The sequence below is a fragment of the Equus caballus genome, chromosome 8, assembly GCF_041296265.1.
Source record: "Equus caballus isolate H_3958 breed thoroughbred chromosome 8, TB-T2T, whole genome shotgun sequence".
Classification (NCBI taxonomy): Eukaryota; Metazoa; Chordata; class Mammalia; order Perissodactyla; family Equidae; genus Equus; species Equus caballus.
In genome coordinates, this window is record NC_091691.1 from 11,691,970 (window position 1) to 11,709,936 (window position 17,967).

Genomic DNA, 17,967 nt, shown 5'->3' on the forward strand with positions numbered 1-17,967 from the left:
AAAAAGGGGGAGGCGGGAGGAAGAAAGAAAAAGAACCAAGTGAGGCATCATGTGTAGAAGGTTCTAGACAAACAGTGCCACAACAAAGCCAGAAGAAAACTGAGGAGAAATCTAAGAAATTCACCTACTTATGGTTCTAAGGGTCAATAATCCAAATTTTCAGAAGCCCTGCCTCCCGAGCCTGCCCCTCAGAGCACGAGGCTCACGGGTCTCCATGCAATACTGCCTTCTATCTGCTCCATTTTGCTCTTGTTGAAGATGTTACACCTCGGAGTGCATATAATCCTAACTTCCACCTATGGTGTAAATAAAAGAAAAATCATCTTTTGACGTTTCTTCCAATCTTTTTCTCTGTGTGGGTTCTCTGTGTTTGCCATTAATGTTCTCTCCTGTTTACAAATATGTTGTAAGGGTACAAAATGCTCACAAGAGACAGAGATTTTAACTGGGACATTTTACGATCAGAAATGACTAGGTATCATATTGTACAGATGGGGCAACTGAATACTACGAATTTAAGTGACTTACTGAGGGCCCATGGCAAGAGGCCAGTGGAATCAGGTCCATTCTTGATGGTTCCTAAGCTAGAACTTTCTCTTTTATTATAATATGGCGGGTAGCAGGGAGGGCACAGGAAAATGAGGGGCCAGCAATGACAGCTGGCCTTCACAGTCTGGCCTGGCTATTTTTCCTATAATCACCCTTTCCTGCTCGAGACCCTGGAAGAAGGAAATGATAGCAAATGAGAGGACAGGTCCAAGGCTAGGCCAAGGCTGACTGTGACAGACCACCAGTCACAAAATACATGACCTGCAAACACACTGTCACCGTACTCTCTATGGGGCTTTTTCTATAATGTCCAACACAGAGTGTATTATAACACACCTACGCTCCACCCCAGGCTGAAGCACAGAGGACCCCAAAGAAAACTTCCAAAATTAGAAGAAACATGTACAGGATATAAGGAGCCACGGTGTTATTTCTCCTCCCGCACTTTAGACCTGTGTAGCAATCAAAAAAAGGCCTGGGGGTTCTAGCTTCTCATCAACAATAAAAACAGAGAAGAATATAAAGAAGTGAGAAATAGAAGAAGCAGGGGCAGGTCAGGGACATCCATCCTCATTCACATGCAAATTACTTAGCATACAAATGACTTGACAGTAACATAGTAAAAGTTGCTGAGTTCATCATTTCCATTTCCCCAGCACCAAAGTCCAGAAAATAAGGATGCACCAGACCATCCCGTGCACAGAACACATTTGCACCTACAGCAGTCTTCAGACACAGTTTTATTAATAGAGGAAGATTCTCTGAATGAGAAAGTGATTTTTATTGCAAACAGAGCCAAAAACACTGTTTGGCCCTTTTTCTTTTTTCCCAGAGATGGCAATTCTGGGGAGGCAGCCTGAGCGGCCCCTTTCTCTAAATAAGACCACAGGTAGAAATCCCGTTTGGAGGCTGGGGCAGGGTGAGGCGGTCCATTAAACGATTTCTCATTAACAGCGGCGAGATTGCGCTTCTTGTGTTAACCAGAACAGGCATTTAACTCCCGAGCTTCTCCTGGGAAATAAGGAAGAAACTGCTCATTCCCTTAGTCATAATTACCCTTCTCGCAGGCCCCAGGGGAACAGCTGTTCTCTGAGTCTCTGTGGACCGTCCTGACTTAGACGCGACGCTAGCAGCCCACTGAAACGGCCCGAAAGATGATCTTGCCCCAAACCAACAAGTATCACTCTTGCGTGCATTCCTTGCAAAGTAAGAGGTGAGGGTGTTCCTGATTCCTTCTGGCAAGACAGCCCAGCAAGACGGAAAGAACCCGGACGCTGGGAAACCTGCGCCTGACACCTGCTCCAGCCACCTTCAGCTGTCACCTGGGCAGTGTGCCTTAACTGCTACTCACCTGATAGCACTATCGTGGGGAATAAATGCACTAATTATGCAGACTGCCCGGCAGTAGGTAAGCTCTCATTGGAAGGCAGTTATTATATTACTACTTGATGGAAGGTCAATTCTCTCTCCCTTCTGGGGGCTCCGGGGACCCCCAGGCATCCTGTTCTCTACCACTTTGCATTTCCCACTAGGCTTGCCATCCATCCACTGACCGACAAAGACCTGCACGTCCCTTCTTCAAGCACTGACATCCATCCAACAGCTCCCATCCTTGCCCAAACAGATGTCTGGCAAAGCCAAACGCAGAGTACTGAGGAAGCGCGTTGAAGATGCTGTCTCTAAAAACACATTGTGTATAAAAGCTGGGACTGCCTGTACCTCAAAGAGATCTACTGGGCTCTCAATTCAAAGCATTTCACGATGCTAGACTTGGGCAGATGCTGAGTCCAAAACTGATTGCGCTGGAACATCTATTTCTAGGAACTGACAACTACACACGGCACTTGCATCTTCAGGTCCCCAGCTCAAATTAACTTCGACCGAGAGTGAAACAATACCAGAAAGGTCAGAACAAATTACACGTTCAATGTGGACCTTAGTGAAAAAGCAGCAAGAACGCCACCACTGTTTCATACACAGAAATCCTCGCATCAACAGAAAGAACGCTCTTCCAGAAAGCCATTTATTCTTTCACCATTGGCTTTTCAGTTCAGAGTTAGGCTGGGGACACAGAAGAGCGTAGGCACAGAATACCCGACCACAAAAACAGACAGGACTATTTCCATATTTCACCGATCACTCCTCAACAGCAGTTAGGGAAATTACTGAAGAAACTGCATTTCCCCAAAAGAAGAAAACAGAGCTACTTTTCAGCATCCATTACATCGGGGAGTTTATAAGAAGACGGAAACTACCATATTACTGTGTATATCATGGCTAGATAGCTTGTCAAAGGGAAGAATTAACAAATTATTGTAAAACACTTAGCAAATGTGTTCTATGAACACAGAATAAAAAAAGCCATCCAAAGCCTACCTGTTGAGGTTAAATAGAATCTTCTAGCAATTATACTTTACAGTAAACCCTTCTTGCTCAACTGCTCCTGCGTTTCCCGCTGGACTGGAAGCCCCTTGAAAGAAGGGGCTGTGTCGGGTTCCTCGGTATCCCCATGCCTAGCTCTACAACCACGTACTGAATCAACGTAATAGACACTACCACAAATGTCCTTAAGAACAGTCTAAACGCTCCCAGGAAGTCAGAAAGAATCTTTAAAATGCTGTTTTCAGACCTTCCTATCACATTGTGATAGAATGAATACTTTGAAAGGACAAGCTTTGCAACTGATGATTCAAAATTTTCAAGGTCCACTAAACAGAAAGATCAATTTCATGTGACTCAACCTTTTTCAACTATGCGTGATTTCAAGTCAACTGAATTTGATTCCGCTTGGGAAAAGTTAAAAGAGGAAGGGGCCTAAAGTAAAAGCCGTCTTGATCTCTTAAGATGCTGACCCTTAGCAGGCCTTGGCTGATGAACTGGACCCTATTAAACAAAAGTAGTTCTTTTCTAACATGGTGTAAAACAACTGGCAGGCACATCTAAACGCTCCTGTTTTCCACTGGCCTGCACAGTGAATCCATGGGTCACAGCCTACTATTCCCAACAGATCCATTATCAGCCACATTAGCTCAACAAATGTTCCAGTAAACTAAAGCAGCTACATAATTTGAACAAATAGTCAGCTTTGACAGGATTTACACTCATTGGTTCGTTAATTGAATAATGTGTCAACATAACAAAATGGTTGCCTCTTGCTATCTCAGAGAAGCGAATCTCCCTCGGGCAGAATGTTCCATTTTCTGAGATCCTCCCATAATAGGCAGGGGACTGCAGACCCGGCACTTCATTTAAATTAGCTAGATATTGTTGACGTCTGTTGCTTTTCTGTTTAAAACTGTGGAAAAGGCAAAGTAACTAAAATAAGGAAGGACACAGAATACTACAGTGACTTGAAATAATTAGCTGGAAATAAAAGGTCACTGGTGATAGGCCGGTGGCAAGTTGATGCTTCTCACTGAGATACTAAAAATACAAAGCTAAACATCTTTTTCAAGAATACCAGAGAGTGGTGGTCACACGGCTCTCTCCAAAACGAAGCTGAAATAGAAACTCTCATCCGAAAACATTCGACCAGTATCCTCTACCGAGAGAGTGAAATCATTCTAGTTTTTTGAGTCATCATGCTGAGGCATTTTAACGTGAAATTAACTTCCTTACCACATCTAGAAATCCCCCAGCTTCCCACCCCCGCCCCAAAATGGAGCAGGTAGGCCACTAACTGCCATCCAGGGGCAGGGGGAAACACGTACAAGCTGTTTTACGCGATAATCTCAATGTAACAGAATCCTAACACAGCACAAGTAGTGGCTGTTACTATGTAAATGGTCACATTACAAAACTAAAGCCAATGCTGTTCAGATAAACAGAAAACAACTTAGGATCCCAGGAGGAGGTTCCAGTGGCCTAATTCAAGAGTCTATTTAAAAAACAGCAACAGAATAACAATTACTAAAGAGCTGTTTCCTAAAATTACTCTCCCCGTTGATATTTCTCAATCCTAAAATGTCATGAGAAATATGCTCCTCATCCCTAATTCTGCCTTAAAAGAAAGCATTACTAAAGAAAAAATAAAGGCATTCATACAAGCAAGTGAAGAGCCCAAGCATAAAGCATGTTCTTAAGAAGGACACTAAAAAAGCAGAAGTCACATTAAGTTCAAAACAGCAAGAAAAAAAAAATGAAGTTCCTAATTTTAGTAATTTTATATGCCCCCCCCCCCAAGAATTAAGATTTGTTGACTTTACACATGGAAACTCTACATATGTAGGACTCCCTGCCCTTTAGGAAAAGTAGAAAAGGCAGAAGAAAACCAAATTAAGCATTTTATAGCACATTTATAGAAATGTGGTTTTGGGGGGTTTTTAAATGAAATTCAAGTTTTAACTGGGGGTTCTCGTGTTACTTAATTTCCCACTTGCCAGCAATTTTAAACAGCACCGATTCTGAACGAGCTCCAGATATGTTAAACTCTGGACAAGCAGTATTAATTTCAAGACACTCCAGAAGGTCTGAACTCTCCCCTGATTTTCTCAGCTTGGCATTGCTCATCAGAGCACAATTCTGCAAAACTAACAAGTCATGGGCTAGGAAGCGCAAAGGAAGCCCAAAATACCTCACATGCATTCATTTACACAATTTGGCTTTTCACAACAAATAACTCAAAGGGACTGACATTTTCTATAACGTAGGGTACAGGCTGATGAACTTGTAAAATAATCTGGTGATGTTTTAGCATCGAAAGACTTTTTTCTTATGTCAAGGTAACACAAGCAATCTTGGGTAGATAACATTTGAAGGACTGATGGTTTCAAACAGAGAACAGCTTTAAGTGAGATTTTAATATTTTACAAAATTGCATGGTTTCAGATTCACCATAAAGAAGATGCCGCTTTTTATCATCAATTCCACTAAGAGCTATTTAGCATCAAGGAGCCACATTCGCTTGCTGTATAACTCATGATGGTGTTAATTAGGAAAGAAGCTAGGCGAAAAAAATCCAACCTTAATCCTTTGATGTATCATTTGAAACTCACTATTAATCTGATGGACCATCGTTCCTGGGGCTGTGCTAGTGACACGAACTAGTGAAGTCTTTGACTAGTTCATCAATAATAAATCATTTTCGAGACAAAATTACAACTTGGTATGGACCTCACCAAGCCCCTCGCCAATTCAATGGGGGCCCTTCTCTGGCAATTTAAACAGCAAATTCCTGTCTGGAATCACCCATTCAATGTGCGTTTTTAAGTGAATCCCATTTCAACCTTTCAAAAAAGTGCCACCAGATCTGCAAGTTGAGGAAAGCGCTCAGGAGATACACACAGCACCAGAAAGAAAACTGAGTGGGTCCAAAGCCACTCATTACTGCCCGGGGGCACAAAGGAGGAAAGGAAAGGAGGGTAGGAAGCTGTCTAGACTGGTGGACCTCAAGGGGAGCGAGCACTGAAAACAGCAGTTTAAGTACCTGGGACAAAAAGGCAAGAAGCCTGCACTCGCCAGCTAAGGAGCCCAGAGGGAGCTCAGGAGAGGATGGAGCTGGAAAGAGGGACAGCAGGAGCCAGGGAAGAAACGACCAGGATGGAGCACAAGGGAACAACAGGCACAGGGCAGAAGGGGTGACAGGGATGGGGCAGGAGGAAACCACAGCGTTGGAACAGGGAGAACCATAGGGATGGGGCTGGAAAGATGCACAGGACGGGACTGGACTGGGAGACAGGGATGGGGCTGGTCCAGCCAAGTCACAACCACATCCTAACAGCCAGGCGCCGCGCTGGGCACTTTGGGGCGCTCTCTCCCGGAGTCCCCCCAACAGCTCTCCGCCGCCCCATTTTAGAGACCGGCACGGCGAGGCCGGCCCCGCAGCGCCCGCTCCCCGAGGTCGCCGGCCGGGGGGCAGCCGCGGCGCAGCGCCCGACCCTCCCGGACGCAGGGGGTCGCTGGCGGCCGCGGGGGGCGGCGGCGCGGGCCGGGGGCAGCCGGTACCTGGGCTCGGGCAGGACGATCTTCTTGCTGGCGCGGGCGGCCGGGGTGGCCTTGCTCTTCTCCATCGCCATCAGGTAGCTGACATCGGCCAGCACGGCCTCCAGGTCCGCCATGTTGGCGAGCGGCGGCGGCGGGAGCGCGTCCCGTCCGGGTCCCGAGGAGCCGCCGCCGCCGCCCGCCGCGCCCCGACGTGGGGGGGCCGCCCCGGGGCAGCCCCCCCCGCGCGCGCCCGGCCGCGCGCCCCCGCCGCCGCGCGCCCGGCACCCCCCTCGCGGCCTGCGCGCGCCCAGCCTCGCGCCCGCCGGGGTCGCCCGCCCCGCCCCCGGCCCCTTCCCCAGGACCCTGCCCACCCGCCCCGCGCCCCACCCCCTCCCCGCGCCCCGCCCCCGGGCCCCTCGCTGCGCCCCGCCCCCTCCCCGCTCCCCTGCTCCCATCCCCTCGCCCCGCCCTCGGCCCCCTCCCCACTCCCCTGTTTCCATCCCCCTCGCCCCGCCCCCGGCGCCCCTCCCCGGGACCCTGCCCACCCGCCCCGCGCCCCGCCCCCTCTCCGCTCCCCTCCTCCCGTCCCCGCGCCCCGCCCCCGGCCCCCTCCCCAGCCCCCCGCTCCCATCCCCCTCGCCCCGCCTCCGGCCCCCTCCCCACGCCTCTGCCCACCCGCCCCGCCCCCGGCCCCCTCGCTGCGCCCCGCCCCCACCCCGCTCGCGGGCTCCCATTCCCGCGCCCCGCCTCCGGTCCCCTCCCCGCGCCCCGCCCCGCTGCTCCTATCCCCTCGCCCCGACCCCGCCCCGCTCCCTGCTCCACTGCCCACGCTTCCCCCGCGCCACGCCCCCTCCCCGCGCCACGCCCCGGCCCCGCCCCTTCCGCGAGGGGTGGGCGGGGAGCGCGCGCCCGCAGCCGGTGCCCCTTGGCGCCAGCGCAGTGGCCAGGCCCGGCCCGCCCCTCGCCTCCTGACCCAGTCCCTGTGGGCACCATCCCGCCCTCCCCTCAAGGTGGCCACGAGGGACTCCCCCTCCTCCTCCTCCTCCTCCTGGCCTCCAGTCCCAGCTCCCCGCGCTCTCACGCCCGCTCTCCCCCAGGACCCTTGCGAGACGCGGGTGTCCTGGACCCGACGCCCTCCACCCAAGGGGCAGCGGGGAGGTCTCTGTGCCCTGCACACGGCAGTTCTCAAACTGGACGGTGTCCATCAGCATCCTCCAGGAGGTCTGGGGGGACCCAGGAATGCGCGTGCCCCACCTGTCCCCGCCGGCCCCCAAGCCTCGCTCCTGTCCCTGAACACCCCCCGCTGTAAACTCAGCAAGGAAAAACCTAAAAGCTGGAGCAAGTTGCTAGTCTCCTGCTAAGCGGGGCCAAGCGAGGTGAGCGATCCCTGGGGAGCGGAGCTGCCCTTAGGGCGTCCCTGAAGGAGGAGCTGTCTGCTCCAGGGGGTCGCGCTCAGGGAAGAGGTTTGAGTTTGGGTGTAAAATGCTCTCTGAGAACTAGACCTGGTACTCTGGCTCTTGTAGTTTCACCATCAGTTCAAGAGACAATTAGGGATCACCTCCTGTGCGCCCAGACCCACCACAGGGGTGATTTAGGGAAGTGGAAAAGCTAGAAGCCAGCACCGAGGCCGGGGGGAAATTCCAGCTTCCTGATCCTCAGTCTCGATGTCTGGTCAGCACGCCCCACGCGGGCCTGGAGGTTTCATTGGCTTCTTATTTTTCCACAGCAGTAGACACAAGTCCATGTTCAGAAGCCAGGTGGCACTCAGGCTGGAGTGCTGTTAAGGGACACCCGGGAACTCTTAAGAAGGCCGAGGCTGGGAGCTGATAATAATAATAAAATCCTTGAATTCATGTGCATTGGTCACATTGCCCAATGAACCTAGACTTTGCTAGGATTTGAGTAAACATTCTGTCAGTAGCTTACAGAATTAACAGAGTTCACCAGAAATGGTTAAGGTCAGATTTTGGACACTAAATGTAATGTCCCGGCAGAAGCAGCAGGGTCAGCCCAAGATTCCTGCCCTCTTTTGTTGTCTCTCCCTCCCTCTCTCATCACAGCGACCCTGGATCCGCATCCCTGCTAGGCCTGCCATCACAATTGGCCAATTTCACCAGACATTTCTCAAGATCTAAGGCACAATGTTCGTAAAGTCGTCCAGAAAAGGACAAGAGGGATTTAAGAAGTAGGAATGCCAGTCGAAGGAACTTGATCAGGCCGCAGAAAGCGAAATGACCAGAGAGCACAAGACTCAAATTTGCATCAGCCAGACATGAAACTTTCATCTTCCACCTACTTCTTTTTGCCTAAAAACAGGAACACAGAATGTCTTGGCAAGGGTCACCCCAGGAGGAGGAGTAAGTTCCCAAAAAAGCATAACACATTTTTATAATTTAATTAATACAATTTCTTTCGCTATGTGTTTTTATCATTCGAGCTTTCTCATGACCAGGCCGTTAAATAAATACATACTTTTGCCTACAGGTCCCATGGTCTTCCAAAGACAGATTCCTAATCTTGCCTCTTTGACTTCAGTTAACAGTTTTGGTGGCGGTGGGAGGTTTTTCTTTCTTTTTTGTTTTGTTTTGGTGGGGGGAGTTGTTTGTTTACTTGGGGTTTTGTGCGGCTTGGTTTAGTAAATTTGGACCAAGAGACACACCTGAATTTGAACCCCTGCTCTGCTCTGACTGGCTGGGTGATCTTAGAGGCAACATTTGACCTCTCTGTGCTTTGTCGTTCTTATCAGTGCAATGGGAATGAGGCCACCGACCCCAGGATTGTTGAGCAGACAGAGGAGATCATTCACATAAAAATGCACCTTCCCTGACACCCATGGGTCCCCAAGAAAGGTCACTGCCCTTCCTCTATGTATTTGGCTTCATTTTACCCTAGCATGCTAGAGTGGATGCTGAAACTAGTTAGTCACCGCACCACGCTGGAAGCAGGAAGACCCTTGAGCAAAAATAACATCTCCCCAGGGCATTTCCAAGAACCAAAATTGGGCAAAATGATGAGCGTTTATAAACACAAGCAGTGATGCTTCTAGTAGAAAGAACAGGGAGTCCAAATTTGGGTCCGCCATTGAAGTCAGCTGCCTGATCGCCCCGGGTATGTTTCCTTGGTATTAATAGGTTGGAAACTCAGTTCAGGCTCTCTCCTTTGCTCTCTCATGTTCTCCACCCTCCTCTGCTAATGCTGAACAGCTTTTTGGGTTCGCTGCAAACAAAAGGCGCTAATGACGGCGATGAGGTTGTCAGAACTGACCTGCTCGGTCCTGTAGCTAAGACACCCTGCCAGCCCGTCATCATCACAACGGACAGAGAAGACAAATAGCAGCCCATTCCTACTCAGCCAGTGACGCTCCCTGGAAAAGCATTGTGGTTTCCCACCCTGCCTCCCCACCAGAGGATTTAAATGACTCTGGGCTCCTGCTGCTCCTGATAATAGATAAACCCCCAGAGTTCCTCCAAGGTTCCCACTGTTCTCTTTCTCTCTTTTCTATGACTTTCCGTGTTGAGGGGAGGTGTTGCTGAGAAGGACGCATTAAGATTTATACTCTCCAGGCTTCACTTTAATAACCGCTTCAAAGGAACAAGCTAATGAGAGAACTAACAGGTCTGTTTTGTTTTAGACTCTGGGCTTTGCTGGCACTTGCTATGCACAGGGAGAACCCCGGGTCTAAACAGCGGGGGAGGGGAGTGGGAGGCGGCTGTTCTGGGAAATTAATCAAGCACGCGGGAGAAAAGTCATCTCTAATACTCAAATCAGAAGATTTTTGAGACCAGCAGAACGTGCCTGACCTTAATTCATTAATATCACCGTATTTTATTCAAATCCTTGCTAAGAGAATCTTGATTTTTTTGGCTTATATTTGGTTTACATAGCACTGAAATTAGGCTTGATGCAGAAGTACTTTCCTTTAAATATGTGGGTGGAAACCCATTTCTCAACAGGGGCTGTGAGACCGGAAGTCCCCTGTCTAAAGAGAAGCCTTGGACTGTGGTGGTTCAGAGCACGGTCTCAGGAGATTAGAACCCCAGCGTCAGTACTTCTGAACTGTGTGACCTTAGACAAATTGCTTAATCTCTCTGTGCTTTAGAACTCTCTCACCGGTACTAATGGGATTGCTATCAGAACGATGTTGTAACCTCTGAAAGCGCTTAGAACAGTGTCTGGCACATAGAAAGCACTTATAAAGTATTATTATCAGTGATATCGTCATCATCCTCATTGGAATGTCTCTCCGTCATGCAAGGCCTCGTGAAAGAGAACCAGCTCCGGGAATGAAAAAGCGGTGCTGGATGCGACCCGGCGGCTGGGGGTGGGCTTGCTAAATGACGAGAAGCAAGTATCTGAAGCTTTTTAAATCTCATTTTCCACCGCTGCCTGATGAAGGGATGGAATGAGCCAGTCCCCGAGCTCCCTTCAAATTCTAAAATTCTCTGGCTTTGTTTAATCCTGCAGTGAACCCCTTTGCACGGTGAAGGATACTCACACGCCTCCATAATGTCTTGTGAGTTTCCATTTTTACTGTATCCGGTGATACCCACGGCATTAATAACTCTTACCATCGCCGCCCTCCGCGGGTGAGGTGGGCAATCGCTCAGCAGGTTTCTAGAAACGAGCACATCCGTATTCGTTCCTCCAGCATCTGCACTTGGCACCCGGACCTCGCTTGATCAATATGTGTTGAATGAATAAGCGAATGAATGAATGAATGACATAAAAGATTATGGATGGTTTGCCTCAAAGACTCAGCCTTCTATGGGAAGATGATCCAAAGGGAGAAAAGAATCTATTTAAAACCACAAGGGCCCACTGAAGAGGGCGCATCCTGGGAAAGGTCCCTGCTGGTCCTTGCAGCTGCTAATGATCTAGAATGCTCTCCGGCAGCTGAGAACGTGGGTGCGCTTGGGCTCTGCAAAGGTGATCTGGGAGTTTCAGGCCTAGGGATGGAGAGAGGCATCCCTCTGTTCGGGGAAGGTCTTGGAGGAGAACCTGAAGGAGGAAGTAAGAGAGTGGGCAGTGAGATGCCCCGGGGCCAGGCACTGCATGGGGTGGGCAGCTGGTGAAACCCTTGGAGGCGGGTGGTCCGGAGCGCATCCAGGAGCAGGAAGTCCGTTCTGTCTTCAGTTCCGCGCAGCAATGTCATGCCTTTCTGGTGACCTCATAACCTCATGGCTTGTATTGGTGGGTGCTCTGATGGCAGGTTACAGGGGAGGTGGGGAGCCAGGACCCACCCTGGGATCAACACCAGTGATGAAGGAACAGCTGTAAGGCCAAGAGAACAAGAACTCAGCAGAGGTGGGAAATCAGGGCCGGCAAGGACGGTTGGAAAGGTGTGCTCCCGGGGGGTCCTCAGACACCCGGGGCCAGGCCTTGGCTTCTCCATGGGACTGGAGAGCGTAACTTGTCCCCCTCTCGAGGAGCGAGAAGATGATGTGTGGATATGTAAGTTACAAAAGGCCGGAACTTGTCTGCATTGCCGTGTTCCCTCTGGCTCTGACCCTCGTGGCCTCCCCGCCCAGATTCTGTCTGAAAGGCCATGTGCCAGTCGGCTGGGAGATTTTATCAGGACAAATCCAGGAAAGGGCGCTACAGACCCCGACCTGCTAGGAAAAGTCCTATAGATCTCCCAGGTCACACCTACAAGTGTAAGTCATTTAGGGGCACACCGCGGGGGCCATGGCTGCGGGCGTTCAGTGAACCTGTGCCCCACCTCTCAGGCCCGTCTCTTGTCCCATCTCAGCCAGTTCCGTTTCTTCTCTCCTTCTTGGAGGTAACACCTCCTGAACTGGGCTCGTCTGTCACAGCTCGTGGGTGTGAATTCCAGCAGGCCGGATGGAGGAACGAGATCCCGGTGCCTGGGCCGGTCCTGAGAGCCAGCACAAGGGTGGCCACGTGCTCCTAAGAGGGTCCCTAGGCCAGCTCTGTGCTGAAATTGCTAACGAGCGGACTCGGACTCAGAGGCCCAGGTGGGGCCTGAGGCTCTGCATTCCTCGCAAGCTCCCGGGCGCTGCCAACTCCTCCGAAGCCCCAGAATCTTAGCCCCGCCCCCCACGCCTCCGAAAGCAGCCTCTGTGCTGTAAGAAGATAGCCAGGCGGTTCAGCCCACATTCACGTGTGAAAAGCCCTGTTCCGCGTCACCCTGAACCATTCGTTCAGGGCCTGGAATAGTTCAGGCAGACATCGTCGGGGTCAAATCAGCTGAGCCAGGACGGGCAGCCCCCGGGACAAAGGAGGAGAGGGAGGGGCGGGCGGGAGGGCTCAGCGGGAGAAGCTTATGGGGAGCTCGGAGCCACAGAGCGAACGGAAGCTCTCTTAGGGGCAGCAGGGCGCCAGGGGAAGGTTTCAAAGAGAAGAGTGACAACTCAGATGGGCCTTCTTATACGACTCTGCTGGCTGGAGACACAGGACAGTGAGTGAGGTGGCGGGGGGGGGGGGCCCTAGGGCAGTCTGGGTAGCATCTAGGAGACCTGAATGAAGGTGACTGCAGTAAGCAGGCCAGCCCATCACAGGTAGGTTGCCAAGCTGGAAGGGAGTCGTCCTGGGTGATATGCAGGCCTCTGAGGCAGAAGTAAGCAAGAAAGGAAAGCCTTGCTTCTCTTCTCCAGGGACCCTCCAGAACAAGTCCCTCTTATTCCTCATCTAGAAGATGCCCACAATTTACCAACTGTTCCTCCTGCTTCCAAACCCTCCCTCCTTCAATCCATCTGACACCTCCCTGCCCCTGCTCAAGAACCTTCAATAGCTCCCCATTGCCTAGCAAATTATCTTCAAACATCTCCGCCCACATTTTTATGCTCTACCTTCTATTTCTGCCTCATTAGTTCATGCTTTCATTCATTCAACAAACATTTACTGAGGACCATCCATGTGGCAGGCACTGAAAAGGAGTCACTCATCTGCCAAGACACAGAATCAGTCCCAGGAGGTTTATGGCCACATTGAAGGGCTCTTCCAAATGAGCCACTTTGGCTGTATAAAATGGAAATAATAATACTAGCTAACACTTATTAAGTGCTTACTGTGTGCCAGCTATCACTTAAACTCTGGGTGACTATCTCATTAAATCTTCCACAAATGATGGAGACGGTTGGCCTCGTTTTAAACATGAGAAAAGTGTCAAGTCCCTGGCAAAACGAGCACAATAACTAAACTAGTAGGAGCTGAACCCACACAGTCTGAGGCTGGAATCTGCTCCCTAGTTCCTGTCTTCTCAACGGCTCCGTCATCTAAGCCGTGGGGCTGCTGAGCCAAACAAGAGAACAGGGTGCCTGTTCCCGTGTACGGTGAACTGTAAAACCTCATTAAAATGCTCCTTCCGACTCCCCCCTGCTGCTCCCCAGTCCACCCACGGAGCCCGGTCATGCTGGCCAAGCCGAGTCTCACTTTGGCAGATTTTTCCTCCTGGTCCGTTTGCCTGGAATGCTCTCCTTCACGGTCTTTTCTTGGCCTCTCGTCATTCAAGTCTCTGCTCAGGTGCCACCCTGGGTATCCCTCTGAGAGACACGCCACTTAGTCACCTCTAAGCAATGAGCAAAGCCGTCAAGTTTCTTTTCCAGAAATCCTTCCACTCCCTAAGTCCTTTTCTCCTTTCTTTCCCCTTTCTCACTTCCTCTCTGCTTCCTCCCATCTCCCTTTACCCCTCTAGCCCTTCAGGCACAAATATCTCTTTCTTTCAAATATCTCCTTAATCAAAAGCTGCTCTCACAAACATATTTCCTATCAGTCATTTACACTTTAGTCTGAATTTCTTGGTAGGTCAACTTTCCCCAAAATGTCTGAACTTTAAACCATACGTTTGATTATAAAATAGTGGGCTTTGCTTTTCTTAAAAGAATTTTATTTACCAGAATTGTTTGTTTTGTGTTTGTATGTATGATGTGTTAGGGGCAGCAGGTTTTCCAACCCAAGGAATCATTCCACTGACCTCATTGGGCTAGAGTGACTTCAGGGTTGTGGTATAACTGAGAGGAAAGAGAATGGACATTGATGGAGGCCTCAATTTGAATCTCATTTCTAACATTACTTGGATGATCTTAGACTAGGTGGCTCCCTCTCTGAATCTGTGTCTCCTTTGTAGCTGAGGGCAGGTCACTATTGCAAAGATTACTGTGAGGATTAAATGAATAAGAAGGCACACAGTAAGGGCTCAAGGGTCCACATCGGCACAATCGGGCCGATTGACTCTGTGCCTGGACTCGCCGACACCCACGCTGGCTCCCAGGGCCTCCACTGCGCGTCATTGTTTCCGGAAAGAACCGAGCGTGGAATTTGGCAGGAGACCGCAGAGAGCCCTGGAATCCTGACCACTCTCAAGTCCAGAACGCTCTCCTTCAGAGAGTCACATGCCAGGGCCAATTCTGAAGCATTTCAGACTGAATTGGGGATTGGAACCACGGCAGCCCTGAAGCTCTCCTTCCCGTCCATGTGACCAGCCACTGTCACCCGTGCCGGGCCAGCCTGGCCTTCCATGTCGGCCTCACCAAACCTGCTGTCTCCAGAGCAGACCTCAGTCCCCTGCGGGAAGTCACAATCCAGCCCCCAGAAACCCAAAAGCTACAGCGACAATGATGGAGAGAGGAGGAAAGCTCTGCTCTGGTCTCCCCAGGAAGCCACGGAAGGTCTCAGAATCAGAAATGCCCTTCATCTCCATCCACTCACTTACTCACAGATCCCTTCGCTCCATCCATCGTTTATTTAGCAAATCTTTATTGGCAGCAAGGCACTGGGATGACAGTGAGAGCCAGGAGACACCCGTCACCTTCACAGAAACGCATTCCAGCAGAGAGAGTTCATCGGCAGTTAATCGATTATTTAATTAAGTCATACTCTGTGCGGAAAGGATAGCGAGGTCTGACAGGGCCTCTAACAGGGGGCCTCGCAGTCAGGTGTAGATCCGGGAGGGCCTCTCTGAGGAGGTGACATTAAAGCTGAGAACTGAAGGAGGAGCAAAAAGGGAGAGAGAAGGGCTTCTGGGTGGAGGATGCGGCCCGAGCAAAGGCCCTGGATGGAAGGAGCAGGTGTGGAGAACAAGACGCCGAGATGGGAGGTGAGGCCTGGGATGGGGCAGGAGTCAGACCCTGCAGGGCCACAGAGCCCACGTGAAAGAGCTGGGTCTTTGTCCTGAGAGCAATGGGGAGCCATGGACAGCGTTAAGCAGGGATGTGGCGTGATCCGATCGGCCTCGTGAACGAGAGATCTGGCAGCTCTCTGGATACAGACCTTCCCTTCCCTTTAACACAGTCCAGAAAATACGTGTGTGGGGGCGGGGAAGGCTGGATTTTTCTGGAGGACTTTTCTTATAAACTGCTTTAAACAGGAATGAGAGGAAGCAAACCAATGATAGCCCTGGTCCATCCGGGCTTTAAGTTTTCTAAACAAACAAGAATGATGAGCAACATCAGGCTGAAGTATTTCCACCCTGGAGGCTTTGAAAAGAAATGTGTGTCCTGCCTTCTGCTTGGAGGAGATCAGTGTATACGACGCAAATAGATGTCACATGCGCATGGTCATTTGTTGGGCCAATCAACCGGGGACACAGATTCCTCGGGGTCACCGCGGGGCCTGGGAGCTGGGGCTGTAACTGACGGCGTCTGAACTTTCCCCCGTTCTCACCCACCTTCGTTGCCCCATCGGTCCACTTGCCGTCCATGTGCGCAGCCCACACACGATTAGGAAACTTCTCCAGCTGAACTCTTGCTCCAGAAATGTGGCTACAACTGACAATCCGCTTGGGAGCCTTTCTGACTCTTCTGATCACACTTAGAACCCCTCCAAATGGGCAAGAAAGAAAGTCATTTCCCAAGACTGCGGAATTACCGTCCAGACAGCGTGAAATATTTGGCTCCAAAAGCGTTCGTCTGCTGGTCATGAGCTGTAGGACAGAAGCTTGAAACTCAGGGAGTTTTCTCGCGTCCAGAAATGGTGAGGTTGCCCATCACCAGCCCTTCGACTGAGACCTGTCGACCGATGTCAGATTTCTTGGTTGCCCTCTGCGTCTCCGTGCAGAGGCAAGGCTCTTGAATTAGTCACTGCTGTGTAAGCAACGGGACCACAAACTTAGCAGCTTAAAACAACATACGTTTGGCCTCTCTGAGTTCCTGTGAGTCAGGAGTCCAAGGACGGCTTCACGGGGTCCCCTGTTCAGGGTCTCACGGGGCTATAATCACGTCTCAGCCGGGGCTGCCGTCTCATCGGAGGCTCAACTGGAGAAGGGTCTGCTTCCTAGTTTATGTGGGTGCTGCCAACATTTAGTTCCTCATGGCCTGTTGGATTTGGGGCCTTGGGTTCTTGCTGACTGATGGCCAGAGGCCGCCCTCGGCTCCTAGAATCCGTACTCAGCTCCTCGCCACATGGGCCTCCCAACACAGCCACTTACTTCATCCAAGCATCTCAATATGGACATTATAAACCTACACATCCCATCCCTTTTGCACATTGTCCTAGTTACAAGCCAGTCACAGGTCCCACCCACCCTCGGGGGGAAGGAGACAGCACAAGGGCCAGAATACCAGGAGGGGGGACCCCGGGGACCACCCTGGAGTCTGTCCACCATGGCCTTGGAAACCTTTCCTCCATTGAAGAGATTGAAATCCTTGGTCACCGGTTCAAATAACTTGGTATTTGTTTAAAAAAAAAATTATATGGTTTGGCTAAAATTTATACTTTGGATAATGAAAAAGAATTAGTCCTATCAACACAGGACACAGGGGAATAGAGGCAGCAGTGAGGCTGCACGCCCAGGCTCAAGGGGGATGGTTAATGGAGTAACACAATTACACGTGGGGATGCAGTCCATGGGGATTGTGCCCCGAAGTACCCAGCCTAAACACTGCCTTGGTTCGTGACAGAGTGACAATTGGTCGTGGTGCAGCCTATTCTGCAGGCACCAGGAGCCCAGGGTGTTATGGGCACAGTTGAAACCTCAGCTTTACTCTACACTGGCCCAGGGACCTTAGGCAAATGGCTTGACTGCCTCCCTCTCCCCAGGCCTCTGATTCTTTATTCAGAAAGTGGGATCAATAACAGTCTTGTCAGAAGGATCTGAGATAATCCATATACCAGCACATCCAATGATGCATGCAACAGTATTTTATGCTAGAATGGCTAAAATAAAAAATACAGACAAAACCAAGTGTTGACGAGGATGCAGAATGCATGGAGCTCTTACACATCGTTGGTCTAAGTGTGTGTTGGTTTGACCATTTGGAAAACTGTTTGACAGTATCCACTAAAACTAAATCTATGTTTATCATGTGACCAAGGAATTTTACTCCAAGATGTATGTATCCTACAGAAATGAGTGCTTATGTATACCAAAAAACTGCACAAATGCTCACAGCCCAAACAGAAACAGCCCAGCTGTGTACTAGCAATTGAATGGATAAATTGTGGCATGGTCATGCAATGGAATACTACACAGCAATGAAAAAGCACAGATAACTGCAGCATGCAGCAACATGGATAAATCATGTAAACATGCTGTTGAGT

At 50.4% G+C, this 17,967-nt stretch overlaps 1 protein-coding gene and 1 long non-coding RNA gene across 14 annotated transcripts in view; one reads left to right on the forward strand and one right to left on the reverse strand.

The window, feature by feature from the left end:
* Window positions 1-6,738, reverse strand: part of GRK3 (G protein-coupled receptor kinase 3) — a 129,670-nt gene extending 122,932 nt beyond the window's left edge. For 2 of the 13 annotated variants that reach the window (XM_070275125.1, XM_070275121.1), the window contains exon 1: window positions 6,493-6,674. Coding sequence is in view for 4 of the 13 variants with exons in the window: in XM_070275120.1 (XP_070131221.1) it covers window positions 6,493-6,605 (113 nt within the window). In the remaining 9 variants the exon portion in view is untranslated. 13 annotated transcript variants of the gene reach the window in all.
* Window positions 6,739-9,534: 2,796 nt separating this feature from the next.
* Window positions 9,535-14,329, forward strand: LOC138915308 (uncharacterized). Its single transcript, XR_011421110.1, has 2 exons — window positions 9,535-10,086; window positions 10,425-14,329. It is a non-coding gene; the product is annotated as an uncharacterized lncRNA (long non-coding RNA).
* Window positions 14,330-17,967: the final 3,638 nt, after the last annotated feature.